We start from the raw sequence: 23,030 nt of genomic DNA on the forward strand, positions 1-23,030 counted from the left end.
ATGAAAAAATTCCTCTGTCTGTCACATCGCACCGCATTGGTGGCCGTCGTACTTCATCAATAGCAATCATCAGTAGCCCTGTACTGCAATCATGAGCGCTCAGGATAGTGATCTGACCAGCACTCCTCAGGCTCACAAGAGAGCCCTACCTTGGACTCATCAGGAGATTCTGGATCTCATTGCCATTTGGGGAGAACAATTAGTGGTGAAGAGACTTCGGATGGCAAAAAGTAACATGGCCATCTATCATCAGATGGCGTGCAAGATGGCAGCCCGAGATTACTCCTGGGACTCTATGCAGTGCCAAGTGAAGGTTAAAGAACTCCAGCAGGCCTATCAAAAAGTCCAGAAAGCCAACCAGCAATCAGGGGTGGCTCCACAGACCTGTTGCTATTATCAACAGCTCCACATGCTCCAACCCACCACGGAGCCAGGACTGAATTATACTTGTGGAGGCACTGGTATGGATTCCAGGGTGAGCACAGAGGAGTGGCATGGCCCAGAGGAAGAGGGTAAAGGAAATGAGGAAGGGAACAATAAGCAGGGGACAGAGAAAGTTGTTCCTGACAGCTTGGAGCTGTTCACCATAGACCTGGAACTGGTCCATTTCACGGTGGGCTGCTCCACGGCAGTCCCCTACATGCCGGTCCCCGAGCCCTCTAGAGCAAGAAGTTCTAGTGAGTCTTTATTCTGCATGCTAGAAAGGGGATGGGGGTGGGAATAGCTGTTGGGTTTTGCATAGGTACAGGTTTGCTAGCTGTGCTTCTCTGCCCCTCAGAACAGCATCAATGTTTCTTGGGTGGAGTGCTTCTCCTTTTTGGAGATCTCCTCAATGGCCTCATCCAGGCACTCTTCTATATTTTTAAACAAGATTCTTGGGTAGGTCTGACTTGTTGCAGCTTCCACGGTAGCACTCCTTGCCACACCAGGCAACCAGATAGCAATCTGGTGTCATGGCACCACACACCATTTTAGCAACTTTTCCAGGCTTTTGGTCACACAGCAGGACTAGCTGTTCTTTCTCCTTATCTGTTAGTTTTAGGAGGGTGATGTCTTCTTTGGCAACTTGTGGAAGCACAGCAATTCACATGTGGGTTTTTGTTTTGTTTTGTTTTAAAAGCATGCTTCTTGCCCCTTTACACTGGCCTGCAGCAGCCAGTGGGCACTCCATTTTCCACCCCACAACACAGTTTGTGGGCTCTGGGGGGGTTCCGTCTGCATGTCCCTTTCCAACTTGCATTTCTTTTCATTTTTCATGACCCACCCACCCACAGTCTTCAGGAGAAGATGCTGACAGATTGCGTGAGCCACCTCCATCCCCTTGGACCCCACTGTAGATCTGCCCACCCCAAACTGATTTGCCACTGACCTATAACTGTCGGGGATTGCAAACTTTCACAGTGCAATTGCCACTCGCTTCTGTACCTTTACAACCTGCTTCATTTTGTTGTTGCTCCACTACAGGGCGAGTGCCAGTGCATCACAAAGCTCCATAAAGGTGGACTTGCACATGCGAACGTTCTGCACCCAATGCTGGTCATCCCAGGACTTCAAAATGATGTGACCCAACCAGTACATGCTGGTCTCTTGAGCCAAAAATGCCACTCCACTGTCATCAATGCATTCATGGCAGCCACCAGCTCAGCATTCTTGTACCGCAGTTGGCACAACTGCTCATCAGCTACAGCAGAAACAGCACCAGTAACATAGACAAGCGCCATTGTTGAGCTATGGTACTGAAGGACAAATTGCATGACAGCCGCTGTGGTTGCTGAAATGATCTGTGCTATGAATTGGAGTGTTCATGGATCCATGCTTGTGCTGGAATGCTGCAGCAGGAAGTGGTGTGATTTCTGGTTCTTTTTTCACATGGTTAGTGATGCACTGAATTCTGGGATAGTGCTTGGAATTCTGGGATTCCAACATGAAACACCCATAAGCAACCAGGGCTAAGGCAGTGTGGGATGGGTACCCACAATGCAGCGCTCAAGCTGTCGAACTTGTACATGGCAATGGGGATGGAGAGATTCAACACAGAGGAAAGGCGGGTTGAATTTCAAAAGCTTTGTGGACACTTGATTCAAATTCACAATACTGAGATAAATTATTTGAATTTATTCTATATTGATTTTATCTCAGTGTAGATGCAGCCTACGATGGAAAAAATTTTTTCTTAATTTTCCCAGTTGAACCTCAATCATATCACCATCTTCCTAAGGAAGGCATTAAAAATCTATAATGAAGAATTCCTCAACCCATGATTTCTTACTGCTCTTCCTTGAAAACTGTCCACTAGAATATAAGAGGGACTGAGTCATCCATCTGCTATCCAGACCTGGAATCTTATGAAGTTTGCTGCTTACCTGGAACTAGAATCCAGGATGTGACAGAAATACTTCCAGAAATCATCAAACCTGCAGATTATTACACCTTCCTACTTCTCTATGTAGGAACCAATGACACCGCAAAGAATGACCTTGAGTGGATCACTGAGGATTATGTAACTCTGGGAAGGAACGTCAAAGAATATGGAGCGCAAGTGGTATTCTCACCCATCCTCCTTGTTGAAGGAAGGGATCCAGGTAGAGATCTTTGAATTATGGAAGTAAATGCGTGGTTGCACAGGTGATGTTCTAGGGAGAGATTTGGTTTCTTCGACCATGGGATTCTGTTTCGAGAGCAATAATTGCTAGGAAATGACGGGATCCACCTAACAAAGAGAGGAAAGAGCATCTTTGCAGGCAGGCTTGCAAACCTAGTGAGAAGGCTTTTAAACTGGGTTTGTTGGGGGACGGTGACACAAGCCCTGAGGTAAGTGGGGAAGAAGAAGGTACAACAAAGGAGGACCACTCATTCAAAAGGAGAAAGTAGGCCAATGAGCTTATTATCCAAAGTGTTTGTACACGAATGCAAGAAGCCTGACAAACAAACAGAAGGAATTAGAGGCCGTGGCACAGTCAAAGTAGTATGAGATGATGGAATAACGGAGACTTGATAGGATGACTCACATAACCAGAGCACTGTCATGAAAGGGTACAAACTGTTCAGGAAGGACAGACAGGAGATAAGGAGAAGGAATTGTGATTTATGTGAGAAAGCAATGTGATCATTCAGAGCTCCAGTTTATGGAGGGAGAAGAGAAAGTTGAGTGTCTTTGGGTTAAGCTTTGAAGTGGAAGCAACAGAGGCAGTGTAGTGTTTGGCATCTGCTATAGGCCACCAGATCAGGTAGATGAGTTAGACAAGAATTTCTTCAGACAACTAAAGAGAAGCTTTCAAATAACAGGTGCTGGTTCTCATGGGAGACTTTCATCTCCCAGATGTTTGTTGGGAGACCAAGACGGCAGCACACAGACAATCAAGGAAGCTTTTGGAGGATGTTGGGGATAACTACCTGTTACAAGTGCAGAGGGAACCAACCAAGGACCGTACACTAATGCTCACAAACAGGGAAGAAATAGTAGGAGAAACAGAAGTGGGTGTCAGTCTGGGCTGCAGTGATCATAAGATGGTAGATTTCAGGATTCTGACAAAAGGAAGAAAGGTGAGCGGTAAAATACAAACCCTTGATTTCAGAAAAGCAGACTTCGACTGCCTGAGAGAACTGATGGGCAGGATCCCATGGGGAGCTAATATGAAGGGGAAAGAAATTCAGGAGAACTGGCAGTATTTTAAAGAGGTCCTATTGCAGGCACAGAAACAAACCATCCCAATGCACAGTAAGAAACAAATATGGTAGGGAACCAGGTTGGCTTACAAGGGAAATCCTTGGCAAGCTTAAACTCAAAAAGGATGTGGAAAGAAGTGGAAACTTGGACAGATGAGTAAGGAGGAGTATAAATATGTGTATGGAGAATGCCAGGGCATAATCAGGAAAGAAAAGGCACAACTGGAACTGCATCTAGTAAGGAATGTGACGGGCAACAAAAAGGGCTTCTACAGGTATGTTAACAATAAGAGGGTTATCAGGGAGGGTTTCGGGCCTTTACTGTATGATGCAGGTAACTTGGTGACAGATGTTGTGGGAAAGGCTGAAGTACTCAATGCTTTTTTTTTGCCTCACTCTTCACACACAAGATCAGCTCCCGGACTACAGCACTAGGCAATGCAGTATAGGAAGGAGGTGGGCAGCCCTCGGTGCAGAAGGAACAGGTTAAGAGCTATTTGAAGAGCTAGATGCACACAAATCTATGGGTACAGATTTAATGCATCCAAGGGTACGGTGGAAATTGGCAGATATCATTGCAGACCCTTTGGCTATTATCTCTGAAAATGTGTGGAGATTGGGAGAGGTCCTGGATGAGTGGAAAAAGATAAATGCAGTGCCCCTCTTTAAAAAGAAAAGAAGGACAATCCAGGGAACTATAGATCTGTCAGCCTCACCTCAGTCCCTAGAAAAATCATGGAGGGAATCCTCAAGAAATCCATTTTGGAGCACTTGGAAGGGGGGAAGTGATCAATAGTAGTCAACATGGATTCACCAAGGGCAAGTCATGCCTGATCAATCTGATTAGCTTCTATGATGAGGTAACAGGCTCTGTGGACATGGGGAAGTCAATGGATGTGATATATCTTGACTTTAGCAACGCTTCTGATACAGTCTCTCACAATATTCTTGCCCATAAGTTCAGGAAGAATGGATTGGATACATGGACTGTAAGATGGATAGAAAACTTGGCAGATGGGCCCAACAGGTACTGGTCAAATGGCTCAGTGTCTGGTCGGCAGTCGGTTTCAAGTGGAGTGCCCCAAGGATCAGTTCTAGTGCCAGTACTGTTCAACGTTTTTGTTAATGACTTGGATGAGGAGATGGATTGCACCCTCAGCAAATTTGCTGACAACACTAAGGTAGGGGGACAGGTAGATACAGTGGAGGATAGGGTATAGAGTGACCTAGACAAATTGAAGGAGAGGACCAAAAGAAATCTGATGAGGCTCAACAAGTACAAGTGCAGAGTCCTGCACTTGGGACAGAAGAATCTCTAGCATTGTTACAGGCTGGGAACCAACTGACTGAGAGCAATGCCGCAGAAAAGAATATGAAGATTCCAGTGGATGAGAGGCTGGATATGAGTCAACAGTGTGCCCTTGTAGCCAAGAAGGCTAAAGGCATATTGGGGTGCATTAGGAGAAGCATTTCCAGAAGATCTAGAGGAGTTATTATTCGCCTCTACTCAGCTCTGGTGAGGCCTCATCTGGAGTATTGCATACACTTCCGTACCCCCAGCATAGGAAAAATGTGATCGCATTGGAGAGGGTTCAGCGGAAAGCCGCAAAAATGATTAGGACGCTGGAGCACATGACCTATGAGGAGAGCTTGAAAGATTTAGGCTTATTTAGTTTGCAGAAGAGAAGACTGAGGGCCGATTTGATAGCAGTCTTCAACTTTCTGAAAGTGGGCTCTAAAGAGGATGAAGAGAGACTGTTCTCAAAGGTACAATTATGGGTGGCGCCAACACCAAAGGGATCCAGTCCTGCTGCGACGGTGCAGACAACAGTGCCAAGGTTGATGCCAACAAAGTAGACACAGGAGGCTCCATGATGACCGCTGCTTCCTGTTTTTGTTCTGGTGGTGGGACGCCCAGTGATGCTGATGGTGCTGAGCATGGGATCGGTGGGGTCCCCAGCACAGTTAAAGGCATGCCAATGGCCTGGCCTTGTGCCTCGTGAAATGCCCACAGGGTTCAGAAGGTCCACCGCTGAATCACCTTCTCAAGCTCCTGCTCTGTCTGGAGCTCGAGTAAAAGAAGTTCAACTCCAATGTCGATTCAGAAGCACTTGACCACAGTGGGGCCACTGGAGTCGGCACCGATGTCATGTCTGCCGAGGACAGGGCACCTAAAACTGGCCTACAGTCTGCTAGGTTGGCACTGGAGCCCTCAGCATGAAATACAGTGTTGGTGCCAGCACTGATGTGAGCACAGGGGTTGGCGCCATTGTCATGTCCATGAGCCCTGATTGCTCCGTTTCAGTGCTACTGCGCCTGTCCTCCATAGACACAGAAGGACCCAGCACCGGCACCTGCAGAAGTCCTTGTACCACTCGAAATGCCTCCAGCATTGAGGGCAAGTCCAGCGCCTGCAGGCTCCCACTCTGCACCAGCTTAAATGGACGCATCTCCTGCCCTTCGGCAGTGTGCGCCAGAGCACTAGATTTGAGGCCGCTCTGCTTTGACTTCAGCAAGTGATGTCTCTCGTGCCTCCTCCTCCTCATCAGCACCAGAGATTGACTCCTATGGTGCCAAGAACGCAACAGTGACTGCACCTGCTCTCAGTGCAGGAGTCCTAAAGCAGCACGATGGTTGACAGCACCAGTGCATTTTGAGCCAAGGAAGCTCCACTCTCTGCTCCTGCTAGAGACTCTTGAGGCTTAAGAGCTGCCTCCATTAAGAGGACTTTATGGCGTTGGGCCCTATCTTTCAAAGTTCTGGGCTTAAAGGCCTTACAAATTGGACAGGGATCGTGCAAGTGTCCTTCCCCCAAGCAGATCTAACAGGCTGAATGGGGATCACTTTTGGGCATACGTTTGCTGCATTCTGAACAAGTCTTAAAGCCTGGCAAGCCAGGCATTCCCGAGCGCCAAGGGGGATGGAAAGCCCCGCCTCGGCAATTAGTTAAAACACTAAGACTAACTAACTATCAAGTACTAAAACTATTTACACTTCTTTAAGAACTATTTACGCTACAATAGGCTACTAGCTAAAGAATTGAGCAAAGAAAGCAAGAGCTCCAAACAGCAGCAGCGTGGCAAGAAGGAACTGAGTGGGGCCAAGCAGGTTGGGGCAGGGGGGCGCTAGTTAGTGCATATGTAAGGAATGTGGCAGAAGGAACACAATGTTTCTGAAGGCTGCGAGGAATGTGTCTCCCAGAGGTCATCTGCATGAGACGCAAAGGGCGGCAGGTGTGATACTGAGGCTGGGAGGAGTGTGTTTCCCAGTGATCATTTGCATGAGAATGCAGAGGTGTGCATGTGTGATACCTTTTCAGGCAAAGCCTAATGGGTAGCAAGTAAGCCATGAGATTTGGTCTATTGTAAACATGCAGTTGTAAAAATCACAATTTAAGCTGACACTTAATGTGGGAGTTGTGAGATCTCACCAATGCTCTGGGTTGTTGTGGGGGACAGGGCAGTTGCCTTAGCTGTGTAAGACATTGATTACACAGGGCTCCCTGGTTTAAAGCATTGTGGAATGAAGGGGAGGGGTACTGGTTGAGCCAGCTTGCTGAGTGCCTTGGCCCTGCCTGTGCCTTGGCCATATAGCTATAAGCCTGGCTTGACTAACCCTCCCCACCCGTTGAAAGATAGAGCTGGATACTAGGGTGTTTGTGAAACCCCACACTAGAGATACCAAGAGCTGAAATCACAGAGTGGCAGCTGAGGCCACACAGAGCTGAAATCACTGGGTTCTGCCTTAGGGCAGTCCCAAGCAGTGGGGTTAGGACTGGCGGATGACATCAAGACCGGTGGGAGGCCGGTAGGAGCAGCGGCGGATGACGGCGACTGGTGGGCAGCTGGCAGGAGCAGCGGCGGACCGGCGGGCGGTGGCAGACGACGGCGACCGGCGGGCGGCCGGTAGGAGCGGCGGCGGACGACGGTGACCGGCAGGCGGCCGGTAGGAGCAGCGGCGGATGACGGCGACTGGCAGACAGCTGGTGACAGCAAGGGGAGGCTACAGACAAGTGGACAGCTAGTATTGCCCTGGTGATGTATCTGTGGGCTTTGGGTTTGGGACTGCACCGCAGAAGGTACATCCTGAAACTGTGTGTGTGTGGAAAAGGGCCAAGAGCCCCAGCAAGAGACTGGGATCTACTGCATATGGGGATGGTATCTGGGTAAAGGGGGGTTTGTCTCTTCTTTGCTGAGATATACTGCATCTGTCACTGTAACCTTGGGGTAGGTTACAGTCATTAAACAAGCCATTTCTATCTCAGACTCTGTGCTTGCGAGGGGGGGAGAACCACCTTACAGGCACCCAGCACAGGGGTGAAATTGTCCCAGGCCACTGGGTGGGGGCTCGAGCCAGTTGGTTGTATCCTTGATAGGAAAACCCCACAAGAGTTGAACCCGGCCCTTCTGGCAGGCATCTGGCGTTAACAGAAGGGTTACACATATATTCGTTGCCAATTTGGCACCACTCCAGGGGGCACTGCACTGACCCTATTGCTACTGGCAAAGGCAAAAATCTTCTGGAGACTGGGCGTGTGCCAGTGGACACCCAAGTTGGAATGGACATCAACAATCAATCGAACAAGAACTGACTGCTGCCCTGTTTTGCAGTTCTTTTATTATGCTCCACCTGGGTACTGATCAGTTGCTCTCTACAACCTCTCTGATCAGCTACTTCCCTTGCAGCCAATCTACCTCACTTGGAGGCCTCTTCAATACAGTAAACCCTCAATTTAACAGACTAATGGGGGAGAGGGGTGTATATTAAACCCAGATGTCCATTAAATCAGAGGGTTTAATGCAACCCAGCCCCATCAGGCTCTACCAGCCCCCACAGACCTCCCCAAAACATACCTGCCACTCACCGCCACAGGAGACGGCATCAGAGCCCACTGATGTTGCTTGGGGTCCCACTGTGGTTGGGGGCTGCATCATGGCCGCATGGGTCCCATTGCACATGGCAGCAAAAGCCCCACCACGGCTGGGGGCCCCACTGCGGCTGGGGGCTCTTCCATGCATGGCAGGAAGAGCCACTGCCTGGAAGAGCTGCTACTGCCACTGCCACCATGCACTCCTCCCACGAGGGGTGGGGCATGTACGTGAGTGCCATCTGCCTGGATGCGCGCCCCACCCTAATGGGAGGAGCATGTGGCAGCTATGGAAGAAGAGGTGGTGGGTCTTCCAGACCGCAGTGACTCTGTATCAGTAGGTCCATTGGGACAGGGGTGGGTACCTAGGATTTTACAGGTCCCAGTTAAGCAGACTTTGGGAACAATGGCGTCCCTGAGATCTCCTAAACAGGTGCCTGTAAAAATCAATTATTGTACTCTTTTTCTGAAACAAGGTGACAAGACCCTGAGGCCTCAGGCAGGCAATCTCTCGGGCTGCTCCACCCTATCACAAAACCATTTTAGCTTCTGCAGAAACAGAAGCCAGGGTGGGGCAAGCAGTATCCATGTCTACTAAAAAGACAAGAATGCTAAATGAAGTAAGTCCATTAACATAGTATCTTTGCTCAAGGCATTCAAGAGGTTGCTGTTTGAAAAAATGGCCTAGATCTGACCCTGAAATTCTTTGGACTCTACCTTTCTTGTATATAGAAACCTGTAAGAATACATATGTACATGGACAGGAGATGGAAAATATACCATAGGTAAGTATTTAAAACTTTGATGCAAAATGCCCATCGCAAAAACTTTGTAAATGAGCCTGCTCCCTTCTTGATCTGTCTAATTTTGACCCTGTGTATAGACAGGCAAATAAGCCAGATTCTCTAAAAAATATATGAGAACAAAACACCTGTCCAAGTATGTGATTAACTTGAGCATGCAAACTGTGTAAGTATGAAACTAACATATATATTATATCAGTTACAAATGTAACATTTAGATAGAGTTAATGGTTACATTATCTCCAGGCAATAGGGGAAATAAAGTGACAAGAAATTTAATGAAACTGAGTGCCGACTGAGGGACTCAAGTTGCTGATTTTCATGTATTTCTCTACGTAAGCATCATTTGTAGAATTAGCAGCCTACATTTCAATATGTGTTATGGATGATTTATACTGAAGAAAGCTTGTCATCCTATGTCCACAATAGCAATCGAGGTGTTGTTTTGTTTTCTTGCCACAGCGTTCTTTTAAATAATCTTTTTCAGCTGTGCACCTGAGGCAGCTAATGTTTTTATCAAAAACTCTTCACAGCAAGTCGACTGCTTCCATGGAAACTGCAGAGCAATCATCTATTAATACTGCCAAGATTTCTCTCAGCTCTCTCCTAAATATAGGTAGGTGGTTGCTCCCAATTAAAAAAAAAAAGTTAAGCAAATGTTACATTCCCCTGTGAGAGTTATCTTCCACCACTCCATGTGGACAGCAAAGGCAAAAGAAACCTGGGGAATAAAAATCAAAACCTAAACAAGACAAACCATTAAGAGGCTTCAATCTGGGGAAAAAACTCCATGAGATTATTTTTTTAATCCACAGTTTCTCCAGCATGGAAAATGCTGTCCCCACACTCATGAAAGGATGAAACAAACAAAGGTGAACTATCAGAAAAGAAATGGAAGGCGTACATTAGCAGAGATTAAGACTAGGAATCAGGGACAGGAATATTACTCATAGAATGGATTATTTTTGAGATAAATTAGTGTCTGTCTCACTCACCTCCCTCAGCATATTGGTTTCTTTCTCCTTCTGTTCCAGCAGGCTCTCCAAGTGGTGGACATGCATCTCTGCTTCAGCCAACCGCCTTGTCCGCTCATGATCCTCCTCCGTGGCTTTTGAGGACAGTCCTTTACTCTGCAACATCTCCAGCAGCTTCTTGATGGACTCATCACGTGCATTTAAGGTCTGCTTCTGAGTCTCAATGCGCAGTTCCATCTCTTCTAAGGTTTTGCGCAACAGGAAAAGTTCTTTGGCCTGGCGCTCATGCTCTGCATGAAGCCGTTGGAAGTTCTCCTCAGTCAGCTCCGCCACAAATGGTTCACTGGTTCTACTGCTGCTGTCCTGCTGGAACAGCTGGTTCAGGTCGCGCTGGATCCGAAGCTCATCCTGGAGAGCCTGGATAGTCATCTGCATGTGCTGGAAACAGAAAACTATATCAGTGAATTCCCTGCCTTAGTGAAAAATTGGAAATACATGGGCTGATTGTATCCTCTTGACCACTCAGCCAGGACACAAAAGCTGACAACACTCAAAACGTTTGACAGCATATAACTGTAATTTCCTCATCTCTTCTAGGGTTGGTGAGTTATTGAACTGCAAATTTCAAGGCCCTGAATTGATGGGCATAAGTGTTCTCTACCACATAATTTCCTTGTCTTCACTAAACTGTGCAAGTCAGTGTCCAGAATGGAAAAATATTATCAGGAAAAATCAGTGTACTGTGATGTGCAAATGAACACTTGGCTACTCTGTTATACCTAGTTCACCTCACTTAAGCATCAAAGGTCCAAGAATTTTGGGCAATTCCTTGCTGCCATCAGCAAATAGACAACGAATAAAGGGACCTTTTAAAGGAGTGAGGGAAGAAGCACTGTGGTAGATCACAAAGGAGCAATATCAAATTATTTTTAACAACTGGTGATACATTTTGTTTCCCATCCCACAAGAATCATTATTATAAAAAAGTCAGTGTATGACCATAGAACAATTAGCTCTAGTACAGTGGAACACCCCCAACTTCCCTACTGTAGCACGTCTCAAACCCTGGGTCAACTGATGCAGAGTTAGATGGCTCCTGCTACGCAGCTAAAAATAGCAGTGTAGATATTCTGAGTTCTGAAATCCTGTGAGAGGAGTGAGTCCAGGTTCCACCCCAAGTAGGAATGTCTACCCTGTTATTTTAGTCCTATAATGTGAGCACCGTGACTCCAAGCCAGTTGACCCAAGGCTCTGAAATATACACCCACGGATTTCGGGGCAGTTTTTGTTTTGTTGCATACTGGTGACCCCTGTGAATTAGTAAAATTTTATTCCCAATTTCAGACACAAAAACAAGGCACTGAAGCTGCATCTACACTAGCATGATCTTTCAAAAGAAAAATTGAAAACAGGGCACTTTCAAGAGAGCGCACAGAGCAGCTACACACAAAACACACTCTTATGAAAGGAAATTGAAAGAACGTGGTGCCGCTTTTGAAAGCGCTCCCCAATCCCGGGGCAGAAAGAGCAGTGCCTTTTGAATGAGTCTTTTGAAAGAATGTGTGTAGACACTCCACAGGCCAGTCTGTCGAAAGAGGAGTCTTCCATGGTGCCAGTCAGTTGGGGTGCGGAGATGCCCTGGCTGGCAGCATCAGGGCTCTATGCTCTCTGCATCCAGCTGCCTTTAGAGATGCAAGGACCCCGTGGCAGGAAGCTGAGAGCATGCGAGCAGTACAGAGATGAGCTGCAGCCAGCATGCCCTCATGGCCACCCCCAGAACATCGAACTCCAGCAATGGCCAGTGGCCAGCAGCCTAAGCCCCCACTCCCACAACCCCTTGATGGGAGCCTGCACAGTCCCTAATAAACAGACCCCCTCCTGGATGGAGCCAGATCTCAGGGACCTCCTGGGTCTCTTGGCAGAGGAAGTGGTCCTCCAGGAGACTGGGCACAAGCGCCACAACATGACCACCTTCTCCTGGCTCACCACCAGGCTGCACACCTGGGGACACCCTGCCAGCAACCCTGACCACATGAGAAGCAAGGTCAAGGAGTTGCAGTAAGGCTATGCCCAGGCCCGCAACTCCACCAGCCACTCACAGCAGGGCTCACAGCCTGCCCCTTCTACCAGTAGTGCTGAAGCCTCCTGGGGCCCAGGGACGACTCCTCCCTGCATGCTGTCCTGGACACCATGGCAGACAAACCACACCGCGGGGACATGGAGAAGGCCAGACCCCCAGGCAGTACCACCCAGCGCCCACAGAGTGGTCCAGAGAGGAGGAGGAGGACGTGGTAACTGACCTCTCCTCATGGTTGTTTAGCCGGTCAACAGCTAGCTGGGCATCGCTGGACCTCAGCAAGGGACCCTCTGGTAAGGACCTGGTGGGGCGCACACCTCAGCTCGCAGGGTGGAGGCATCACAGCTGCCACTGGGCCACCCACATGCCCAGCAGACCCAGGCCAGACACTCCCCAGCTGGCCGTGGCCCCCAGCTTGCTGCAATGGCCACCAGGAACACTCAGCACCCGCTCCCATGGAGATCACTGTGAGCCACTCACATAAGGAGGAAGCGGGAAGGGGCAGACCTCACACAGGGCTGGTCCCACAGGGTCAGGGACCCCATCAGCAGCCACAAACACCCAGGGCCACCCTGCCATTGGATGGGGCTGCTGCCCAAGGACACTGGTGCTGGACTGATATGCTGTCCGTCTTTCCCCTTCCATCCCTACAGCTGCGCCATCAGAGGCCCAGGAGAGCCTGCCCCCTTGGTCGTGCCACACAGCCCCACTAGAGGCAGAGGACAGGGACCCAGAACACTCCCACCAGCACCATGGCAGACTCCTGCCAGCAGGGCCCAGAGACAATCCACAAACGACACCCTCCACACCACCACTAGCCGATGCCAAGCAGAGGTGCCTGAATGGTGCCGCCGGCTAGAGGAGGGCCTGGCCTGGTGGCAGATGGCCTGGGGGGAACTGATGGGAACCCTGAGGGACGTGGTTGCAACCCTCCATGAGCTTCTGGCCCAGCTGTTCATATCCAGGGCCGGACTCAGCCGCTCACCCCTGATGGAACACTTCACCCTTGCTCTCCATGATACTGTGGAGGGCACAGCAGGTGCCCACCACTTGGGTGAAATTCCACAGTCCCACCTCAAAACACACCAGGAGGCAATGGAACCAGCGCTTCGAGTGCCCAAAGGCCTGCTCAACCAGCAATCTATACACCAAAATGGAGCTTATCTTTATCTGGGAAACTATACTCATCCTATTTCAAATATAGAGCCTGGTCTGCTTGACATCCATATTTCACATCCCCATATTTTTATCCCTCCAGGAATGAGGAGAAGCAGCTTCCTGTTAATCACCACATACCTTAGTCAACAGAATGCCTTTCTGTACTCCCAGAAAAAAATTATAACTCTGTGGAAAGGTCAGTAATTAGCAAATGTAGTCAAAGTATGTCTCCTAGAAAGAATGAAGGGTCCTAAATAATTTGCAAATATGAGATCAGCAATATGTTTTTGCATTATTTTTGTAATTACAATTAAGTACTCTGAACAACTTAAAAGTTTTTAAAAAAAGATAATATGTTGTGTAGCAGTAAATTACGATGCAGGAAATCATTTTATCCATTTGACACGCTCTCCTTCCCAGTATATTATTGACCTACTTTTATCTGCTGGACAACAGGATGTTTTTCTGGTTCTGATGCCACTGGGACAATGCCCTGTAAAAAAGCTGATACAAGGTGGTTCCTCAGGTAGGCAAAACTGTTCCTTCTTAGTAATGAAAAATCCTTTTTAATTGGCTAACAAGTTAATGCTAGCTTTAATGGGTTAACTGATTAAACAAGTAGGAGGGGGCAACTGGTCTGGAGCAACCTCTCCAGCCAACCCTTACCCCCGGGGCTACTGCAGACCAGGCTACCCTGGCCCAAGCAGAATGACCCCATCCATGGCGGCCCTTACAAGCTGGAGCAACCCCCTGCCCTTGACAGCTGGGGGCTATTCCTGCCCATACCAGTTAATCATAAACTGTAAGCCTCATCTGTTGAGGGTGATGCTTATCAGTTAACTGGTTAAACTTTAATACCCCTAATTCTTCTAAAACATTTTAAATAGAAAATGCTCGCTTCCCTCACAAACTGAGTTTTACCACTGTTTCTCATCCCTTTCTCTGCCTACCTCTTTTAATCACTGCAGTTACTTGTGAAAGGGAACCTATTTATAAACCCATTTAATATTGGCCACTGACAAGCTAAGACTAGCTACAGACTCTGAATTCACTTAAATCATAGAATAGTTGAATTGGAAGAGACCTCAAGAGATCATCAAGGCAGGACCAAGCAGTACCTATACCATCCCTGTTAGATATCTATCTCACCTGCTCTTAAGTATTTCCAATGACAGAGATTCTACAATCACCCTAGGTAATTTATTCCAGTAATTACCCTCCCTGACAGGAAATTTCTCCTAATGTACAATCTAAAACTTCCTTGCTCAATTTAAGTCCATTGCTTCTTGTCCTATTTTCAGGGCTAACAAGAATAATTTCTCTCCCTCCTCCTCGTACCACCCTTTTAAGTACTTGAAAGCTAATATAAGCATAGAATCATAGGGCTGCAAGGGACCTCAGGAGGTTATTTAGTCCAGCCCCCTGCTTCAAGCAGGATCAACCCCAAGTCATACCAGCCAGGACCTTAATAACCTCCAGGGATGGAGAATCCACCACCTCTCTAGGCAATGCATTCCAATGCTTCACCACCCTCCTGGTGAAGTAGTTTTTCCTAATATCCAACTTATACCTCTCCCTCTAACTTCAGACCATTACTCCTTGTTTTGCCATTTGACACCACTGAGAACAGTTTCTCACCCTCCTCTTTAGAGCTCCCCTTCAGGAAGTTGAAGGCTGATATTAAATCACCCCCAAGTCTTCTCTTCTGTAAACTAAACAAGCCCAGATCCCTCAGCCTATCATCACAGGTCTTGTGCTCCAGCCCCTTAATCGTTTTTATTGCCTTCTGCTGAACCTGCTCCAGCACATCCACATCCTTTTTATACTGGAGGCTCCAAAACCGTACAACATTCCAGATGTGGCCTCACAGTGCCAAATAGAGGAGAACAACCACTTTTCTAGATCTGCTCAAAGTACTCCTCCTAATGCACCTTAGTATGCCATTAACCCTAAAATGTCCCCTCTCAGCTTCTCTTTTTCAAACGAAACAAACCTAATTCTTTTAATCTTCTCTCGTAGGTCATATTTTCTAGACCTTTAACCATTTTAGTTGCTCTTCTCTGGACCTATTCCAATTTTTCCACATCCTTCGCAACATGTGGGGCTCATAACTGAATACTGTAGTCCAGTTGAAGCCTTACTAGCACAGAGTAAAGCAGAAAAATGACTTCCCATGTCTTGCTCACAACAGTCCTGTTAATGCATCCCAGAATCGCGTTTGGGTTTCTTGCAACAGCATCACATTATCATCTCCAATTATGGTCCACTACGATTCCTAGAACCTTTTCTGCAGTACTTTTTCCTATGGAGTCTCTTCCCATTTTATGTGTGAAACTGATTGTTCCTTCTTAGGCGCTGTACTTTGAATTTGTCTTTATTGAACTTCATCTTATTTGCCTCTGACCATTTGTGCAGTTTGTCCAGATCTGTTTGAATTCTGACCCTATCCTCCAAAGCACATGCAACCGCTCCCAACTGGTACCATCTGCAAACTTGATAAGTGTACTCCCTATGCCATTATCTAAATCATTTATGAAGATATTGAACAGAGTTGGCCCTATAATTGACCCCTTGAACTCCACTTGTTATGCCCTTCCAGCCTGACTGTGAACCATTAATAACTACTCTCTAACCATATCTACACTTATAAAAAACCTCAAAATGGCTATGCTAATGGCCAAATCAAAGAATAATGAGGCGCTGAAATGACTATTCAGCACCTCATTAGCATGCCGCCAGCCACAGCACTTTGAAAGTGTCACGTTTCGCTCATGCGCAGCTTGTCTACACGGGGGTCTTTTTCAAAAGGTCCCCGCAAACACTGAAATCCCCTTATTCCCATCTCCCCAGAGACTCCGCCACAGCGTGGAGCTGGAGCCAAAGCCCTACTACAGCAACCCCTGCTGTGTGGCTACAGCTGGAGCCCTGCATGTTGCTGAGTTGGGGCCAGAGCCCCCATTGTGAAGCCCTGCAGAACTTGCCACAGGTTGGTTTATCTCCCTCCCCACAAGGCGATGGGGAGTGGGTATGTGGGTTGTAGCCAGGAGAGTGCACGGCCATGCTGGGGGTGCGTGTCTGGAGACTGGATGGGAGGGAGTCTGCAGGAGCAGGGTAAGGATGGGTGGTCTGGATGTGAGGAAGAGTGCAGGAATGGGCTGGGGTTTCAGGATTTGGGTGAGAGATAAGGTTCAGCCGTGAGTGTGGGGGGACAGGGTTCAAAAACAGGCTGGCAGTGAGAGATATGGGTGGGAGGGAGGGTTTAAGAAGAGGCTGAGAGTAGTGGTCTGGGCAAGAGGAGGGTGTGGTGGTCTGGGCAAGAGGAGGGGGCAGGAGGAAGCTGGGTGAAGGAGAGGGTGCTTATCACCTTGCAGCATTGTTGCTGCCCTTTCCCCAGCCTGTAGCGGTCCCTTCCCCAGCCAGTAGTGACCCCCTGCCCAGGGTGGTCAGCAACACTGAGCTCCTGGACGCTGGGGCTCTCCAGCCAGGGCTGCCAGCAGCTCCTAGCCTCTGGGGCTGCCTGCTAGACCGATAGACCACAGATGTTGTGAGACTCAGGAATCCAGAATAAGAGACATTCAACCTGTATTAAAATCCCAGACATTTTTAGATATTTAAAAAACCTAGCTAGACTGATTTTGTAAAGTTCTGCATCTAAATTTATTTATTAATGCAGTTGTTATAAGTCAGACAATTAGTAACTCTAAAATGTATCACCAGCACTTGGACCATACACAGAGGTCAAAAAATCTCATTTACCGCTTCCCTTTTAATTACAAGGCTTGTTAGCCTATCAAAAAGAGCTCTGAGGTGATTTGTTTCTGACCTCACTTGAAAACTCACTCGATTTCAAAAAGCCCAGTGCAAGAGTCTGACATGATCTCAAGATAAATGACTATTTTTGTAATAACTAATATTTTCAACCCTTAGTACTTTCATTTTCTATGAAGATGATGATGTATTTTTTAACATCTTACTAACAGAAAGCTCAATTTTAAGAGTAGGTAAAAATTGGAAGGTTTCGTACTGCACAGTTTCTTTTGATTTTATTGAACATAAAGCCTTCCCTCTTTGATGTGTTAGCTCTCTATTGATGAAAAGGTAGAGAAAGAATCATTGAGAGAAGATGCAAATGATTACCCTGGAGGTAATAGCAGGATAGTGAACTCAAACCTCATATAACTCATTCAGTTCTTGACATGCTGGCATACAAAACTCTGAACCTCTGGGTCTGATCAAAATCCTGTCAAAAGCAAAACACCCATCACAAAAGTATGCTACGTTGCTCAGTATATTCAATGCAGTTCCAAAAGCCCTGAGATAAATGAACTGGTGGTGTGGCAAGCCTCAGTGTGAATCCCTCCTGTGGAAGGGAAGTGTGACTTAAATAGAAAAGGGGCAACAGATATTCTCTTTCTTCTTTCTGAAATCCATGTCAGATAAAGGTAGAAAGACAATATATACCTTCTCCTCCTAGCAGTCAAAAAGATGAGGAGGAGGACTTCCTTTTCAACAGCCAAAAGAGAGGAATGAGTTCTTTGGCTATCCCAGCACCAAGGGAAAATGCACACCAATGTCTATGGAATACTTTGTCTATAATGATTATCAATACATTATTTCTCCTAACAAATCCATGACATGCACATGCCAGTATATCATCAGATGACATAAGCTTGTGGTTCTTCGCAGCTCTGTTCAAAATGACTAAACTACTCTCTATCAACTTTCTAGATGTAAAATACTAAGTACTTGGAAAGCCAAGGTACCTTCGTATTCTTTTTAGCCTGTCTGTACATGTATGTCTGTAGTCAATACAGTAAAACACCACAGGGAAAAAGGAAAATGGATAAATCGCTAACTGAGTTTATCAAGGTGACAGGGTGTCTATCCCACACAAGACACAGAAGTTTAAATTAGGTCAATGTACCTCATATGCTGCACCTGGAGCAGGAGCCAAAATCAATAACACCTAATGGAAGATGATGTTCACCTGTAACAAAGCAGGTTGGGTTTGTATGAAAGGATGAAGTTGATGACAGAAAGGGGCTACTGGGGAAGTAGTCTGTAGTTGCTCCCTGGAAGAAGAGATATTTGTGTGGAGCTACAGTGCCTGTCTGTTATGCTGTCAAAGAGGGGAAGTAGTTCCCTGGGAGAGTAAGCAAACCCATGGCAGTAGAACAGATGATAGACGGAGAAGGAAGGAGCTCACAGAAATAGCAACAGAGTCTGAGAGCAAGCGGAATGTAGTTGCTGGATACAGGGTCCCTGGACTGGAGTCCATAGCAGTGCTTGGACCTGGGTTCCTGCCCAGCTGCTGGGAAAGTGGCACAGAACATAGCCGTGGAGTGAAAGACTGTCTGGAATAATAAACGAACGGATGATTCAGTGGGACTCTGATGCCCCAGAAGGGAAAGACTATACAGTGATCTGTGCAGAGGGCTGATTCAAAAAAAAAAAAAAAAACAGCACTGTGAGTCCTGCAGAGTGACAGAGGATGAGATGTGAACAAGGTCAGAAAGGGGGCATCAGACCTGAAAGGAATTAATACCCAGACTTGGCCACAAAGACACCCCACAACCCTATTATATAAAGCTAAAGAAAGCCTCTGAGAACATAAGATGAAATAATTATATTGTGTCTTCCAGGGAGCTAAGCATTACCAGCAAAGGGCTTCCACCACAGGTTCTATCTTAAATGCTTACTAGTCACAGAAATGGGCAGAATCTACATGATATCATGAATTTGCTTTTCCTGCCAGCATCTCAGCACAAATGAACACTAAAAAACTGCCTTCATCAGTCTTCTCTGAAATGAGAGTATTCCAAATGTCAGGAAAAGGATGAACTTCACAGTTCTGGACAGTAACCATGCTTTAATTGTGGCTATTTCCACACTAGAGGGTTTTGTCGACAAAACCCGGGGAGCACCCAGATTATCAAAGCATTCTGTGGACAGAATGCAGCATTTTTTGGACAGTCTTGTCCTGCTCCCCACAAGGTGTAACATCCCTCTTGACAGAAAACCAGTCTGAACATTCCAGGGGGTCCTCTGTCAACAGACAGGGCTTCTGGGACACTGGGCAGCCCTGTCTACTGTGCTTCGTTAGCTGTTAGCAGCCAGGCAGTCTGGCCGCTCTATCAACAAATCCCTGTTATCTACACATAGCCTGTAAGTAGAGAAACCAGGGATACTAAAGCAAAACTCAACCAGAAATAAAATAAAATAAAATAGAACTCACTCTCTCTCTCTCTCTAAGCGTTATCATTTTGGCAACATTTTTGAGATACAGATTTTGCTGAATGTGCACAAGGCACAAGCTTCTCCATGTGAAGGGAGTCCCCACTGACATTCAGTTGCAGACTATGCAGAGAAACTGACAGGTGAGCTAATGTCAGGTGTCCAGCAGGGCCCTGCTGAAACAGAACTTGCTTATTCCAGAAAGACTGCATGCTCACTGTCAGATGGCTCAGGGGCACTAGGATCCTTATTTGTATGGGAATGGAGTGATTTTTATAGTGGGTAGCTTAACTCAGAAGCAAAGCTATGATTCTAACAGGATTTTAATTTAAGTGGGAGCCAAGCAAATTAACTCATATATTAAGAAAACCGTACACTTTTTTTTTTAAATGTCAGGCAACAGAAAAGCTAGGCAATAAACAAATTCTATAGATAAAGAGCTTAAGATTGTTGGGAGTACCTGAATGATTTATCTGATTTAAGGGGGTGTCATTAAGCAATCACATATCCACAAGAAACTATCAAAGGGAAGTACCCACTCTAAATTTAAATCCCAAAAAGGAGCAGACAGGAGGAAACAAAATGATAGTCCTATTGGTTTCACAGCTCCTGTCAGGACCAGCAGCCTGACTCTTGGCTGCTGCCACTGACAAGAGACAGGAAATTGATCAGAGCTGCAGCACTGGACAGTTTCCTGGCTCTCGCGAGTAACGTGGAATTCAACTCACGCAGAAACGCAACCTCCACGTAAGTCGGGGATCTACTGTATCTACTCTCACACTGCTTGCTAGAGGAAATTTCAATATAAAAACTTTCTGAAAACAAAAACTAAAATTTGATTTTGATTAATTTCTTGGTAATCTATAATAAATTGGAATGAACAGATTAAACTGTTTAACTAAAAACATCAAGGTTTGTGATGGACTGTCTTCTGTGTCAGCTGTGTGTGCATGGAACAGCTTAAAATCTGTTGATACAGAAGAAATTTCAAGTAAATCTTATGAAATAAAAATGGGCTAGTGACTTGAACCTAACCTTCCATTCTGCACAGAACTGGATGTTTTGGTTTCAGCAGGGACAAAACAAATCACTTATGTTATGGAGACAAAGGCTTATCAAGATAACTTGCAAGGAGAAATAAAAAAATTGCATGTCTTCTGTGGAGTAGAAGTGACTCTTTACTGTCAACCAATAACTGTTGTATACCAAGCAGAGTGGACCTTGGAAAGATGTTTGCAAGCTCAGGATCTTGGTGGCATTAAACAATTTAAAAGGTAGGGTTTTTGTTTTTTGTTTTAAATCACACTGCCACTTGCAACTGGAATAATCTGAGGTATATAACATCCCCTCCATCCATGGCCTGAAGTGGAGTCACACCTTCTGCAGCCTTACATAACATAGGATGACAAGTACCCTAATGTACTGTGCAAAAATATGAAAAAAATTTGCAAATCAAGCCAAGCAATAAGCCTTTCAAAAATCTAAATGGACACATGCTCGGTGTGATGCACCCTCCACTCCCCCATGCTTTATGGAAAACGAGTTATGAATATAAATATGCATAACTTAGAAATGCTTTTGACCTATCATTTTTGTTATAACCTGCTGGATCTCTAAATCCTAATTTTATGCATGTATCATATTTGTAGTTGATGTTATAAGAACAGTAAAACCTCACTTTACGTGTCTTCAGGTTGTGTAAAACTCGCTTTAACACAAGTTTCACAAAATTTGAAGATGCATGGCTGTCAGTCTGCCTAGCTAAGAGCCCCTCTCCCCTGCATTCCAAGAGCAGCACTAGGCACTGCTCTGGGAAGGTAGGGGGAAGACTTTTAGCTCGCCTACCTGCCTGCTGCTGTGGGCAGCCAGGAGGCCTAAAACCCCCTTCCCCGAACGGCGCTACCGTCAAGCTGATAGTGGCTCCACTCTAGGAAGGTAGGGAAAAGGGTTTTAGTCCCTGCACCAGGATCTGCCCCCCTGCCACGGACCCAGCTCAGCCCGAACCTGCGCACAAGGCTTCCAGCCCCCAATGCAGCACACAGGGCTCAGGCTCCAGGCCCCTGCCCACCACCTCCGTGGATCCAACCCCAACCCCTGCATGCCCTCTCTCAACTCCACCCTCCCACCTGTCCTGCAGCCCTAAACCACCCCAGGCTTAACCCCTTGGCCCCAAACCACTGCCCAATCCCCTCCATAACCCAACTTACCCAAAATTTGGCATACACAACGGTTGCATGGAATGCAACCCTTGCGTATCCCAGGGTACTACTGTGTTGTCTACATATTTGTGTTCCAAAGGTTTGTCTCTGTGAAGACCTCAACAGGAGGTGTGGCTATCCTAGGCTACGTCTACACGTGCACCCAACTTCGAAATAGCTTATTTCGATGTTGAGACATCGAAATAGGCTATTTCGATGAATAACGTCTACACGTCCTCCAGGGCCAGCAACGTCGATGTTCAACTTCGACGTTGCTCAGCCCAACATCGAAATAGGCACAGCGAGGGAACGTCTACACGCCAAAGTAGCACACATCGAAATAAGGGAGCCAGGCACAGCTGCAGACAGGGTCACGGGGCGGACTCAACAGCAAGTCGCTCCCTTAAAGGGCCCCTCCCAGACACACTTTCATTAAACAGTGCAAGATACACAGAGCCAACAACTAGTTGCAGACCCTGTATATGCAGCACGGACCCCCAGCTGCAGCAGCAGCAGCCAGAAGCCCTGGGCTAAGGGCTGCTGCCCACGGTGACCACAGAGCCCCGCAAGGGCTGGAGAGAGAGTATCTCTCAACCCCCCAGCTGATGGCCGCCATGGAGGACCCCGCTATTTCGATGTTGCGGGACGCGGATCGTCTACACGTCCCTACTTCGATGTTGAACGTCGAAGTAGGGCGCTATTCCCATCCCCTCATGGGGTTAGCGACTTCGACGTCTCGCTGCCTAACGTCGATTTCAACTTCGAAATAGCGCCCGACGCGTGTAGACGTGACGGGCGCTATTTCGAAGTTAGTGCCGCTACTTCGAAGTAGCGTGCACGTGTAGACGCAGCTCTATTGTGAGAAACAGGTGTCAAACCACATCTGAAGAACTCAACTGTAAACATGCAATCTAGCAGACAGGCAATGGCTGAGTGCCTGAAAAGGACTTGTACAGGGGACCTGCTCATGTGACTGGTTCCATCTTGGAGTATACTCTTACACAAACAGAATGGTGGAATTCCCTCTACAGGGGAAACATACAGAGCTTTTGT

General features: G+C 46.9%; 1 protein-coding gene across 10 annotated transcripts in view; it reads right to left on the minus strand.

Moving 5' to 3' along the window:
• ERC1 (ELKS/RAB6-interacting/CAST family member 1) overlaps window positions 1-23,030 on the minus strand; it is a 509,051-nt gene that overhangs the window by 402,008 nt on the left and 84,013 nt on the right. For all 10 annotated transcript variants that reach the window (XM_075006075.1, XM_075006082.1, XM_075006057.1 and 7 more), the window contains one exon: window positions 10,332-10,748. In XM_075006075.1, the coding sequence (XP_074862176.1) occupies window positions 10,332-10,748 (417 nt within the window). The remainder of the gene's footprint in view (window positions 1-10,331; window positions 10,749-23,030) is intronic.

The sequence above is a fragment of the Carettochelys insculpta genome, chromosome 1 (assembly GCF_033958435.1).
Source record: "Carettochelys insculpta isolate YL-2023 chromosome 1, ASM3395843v1, whole genome shotgun sequence".
Classification (NCBI taxonomy): Eukaryota; Metazoa; Chordata; order Testudines; family Carettochelyidae; genus Carettochelys; species Carettochelys insculpta.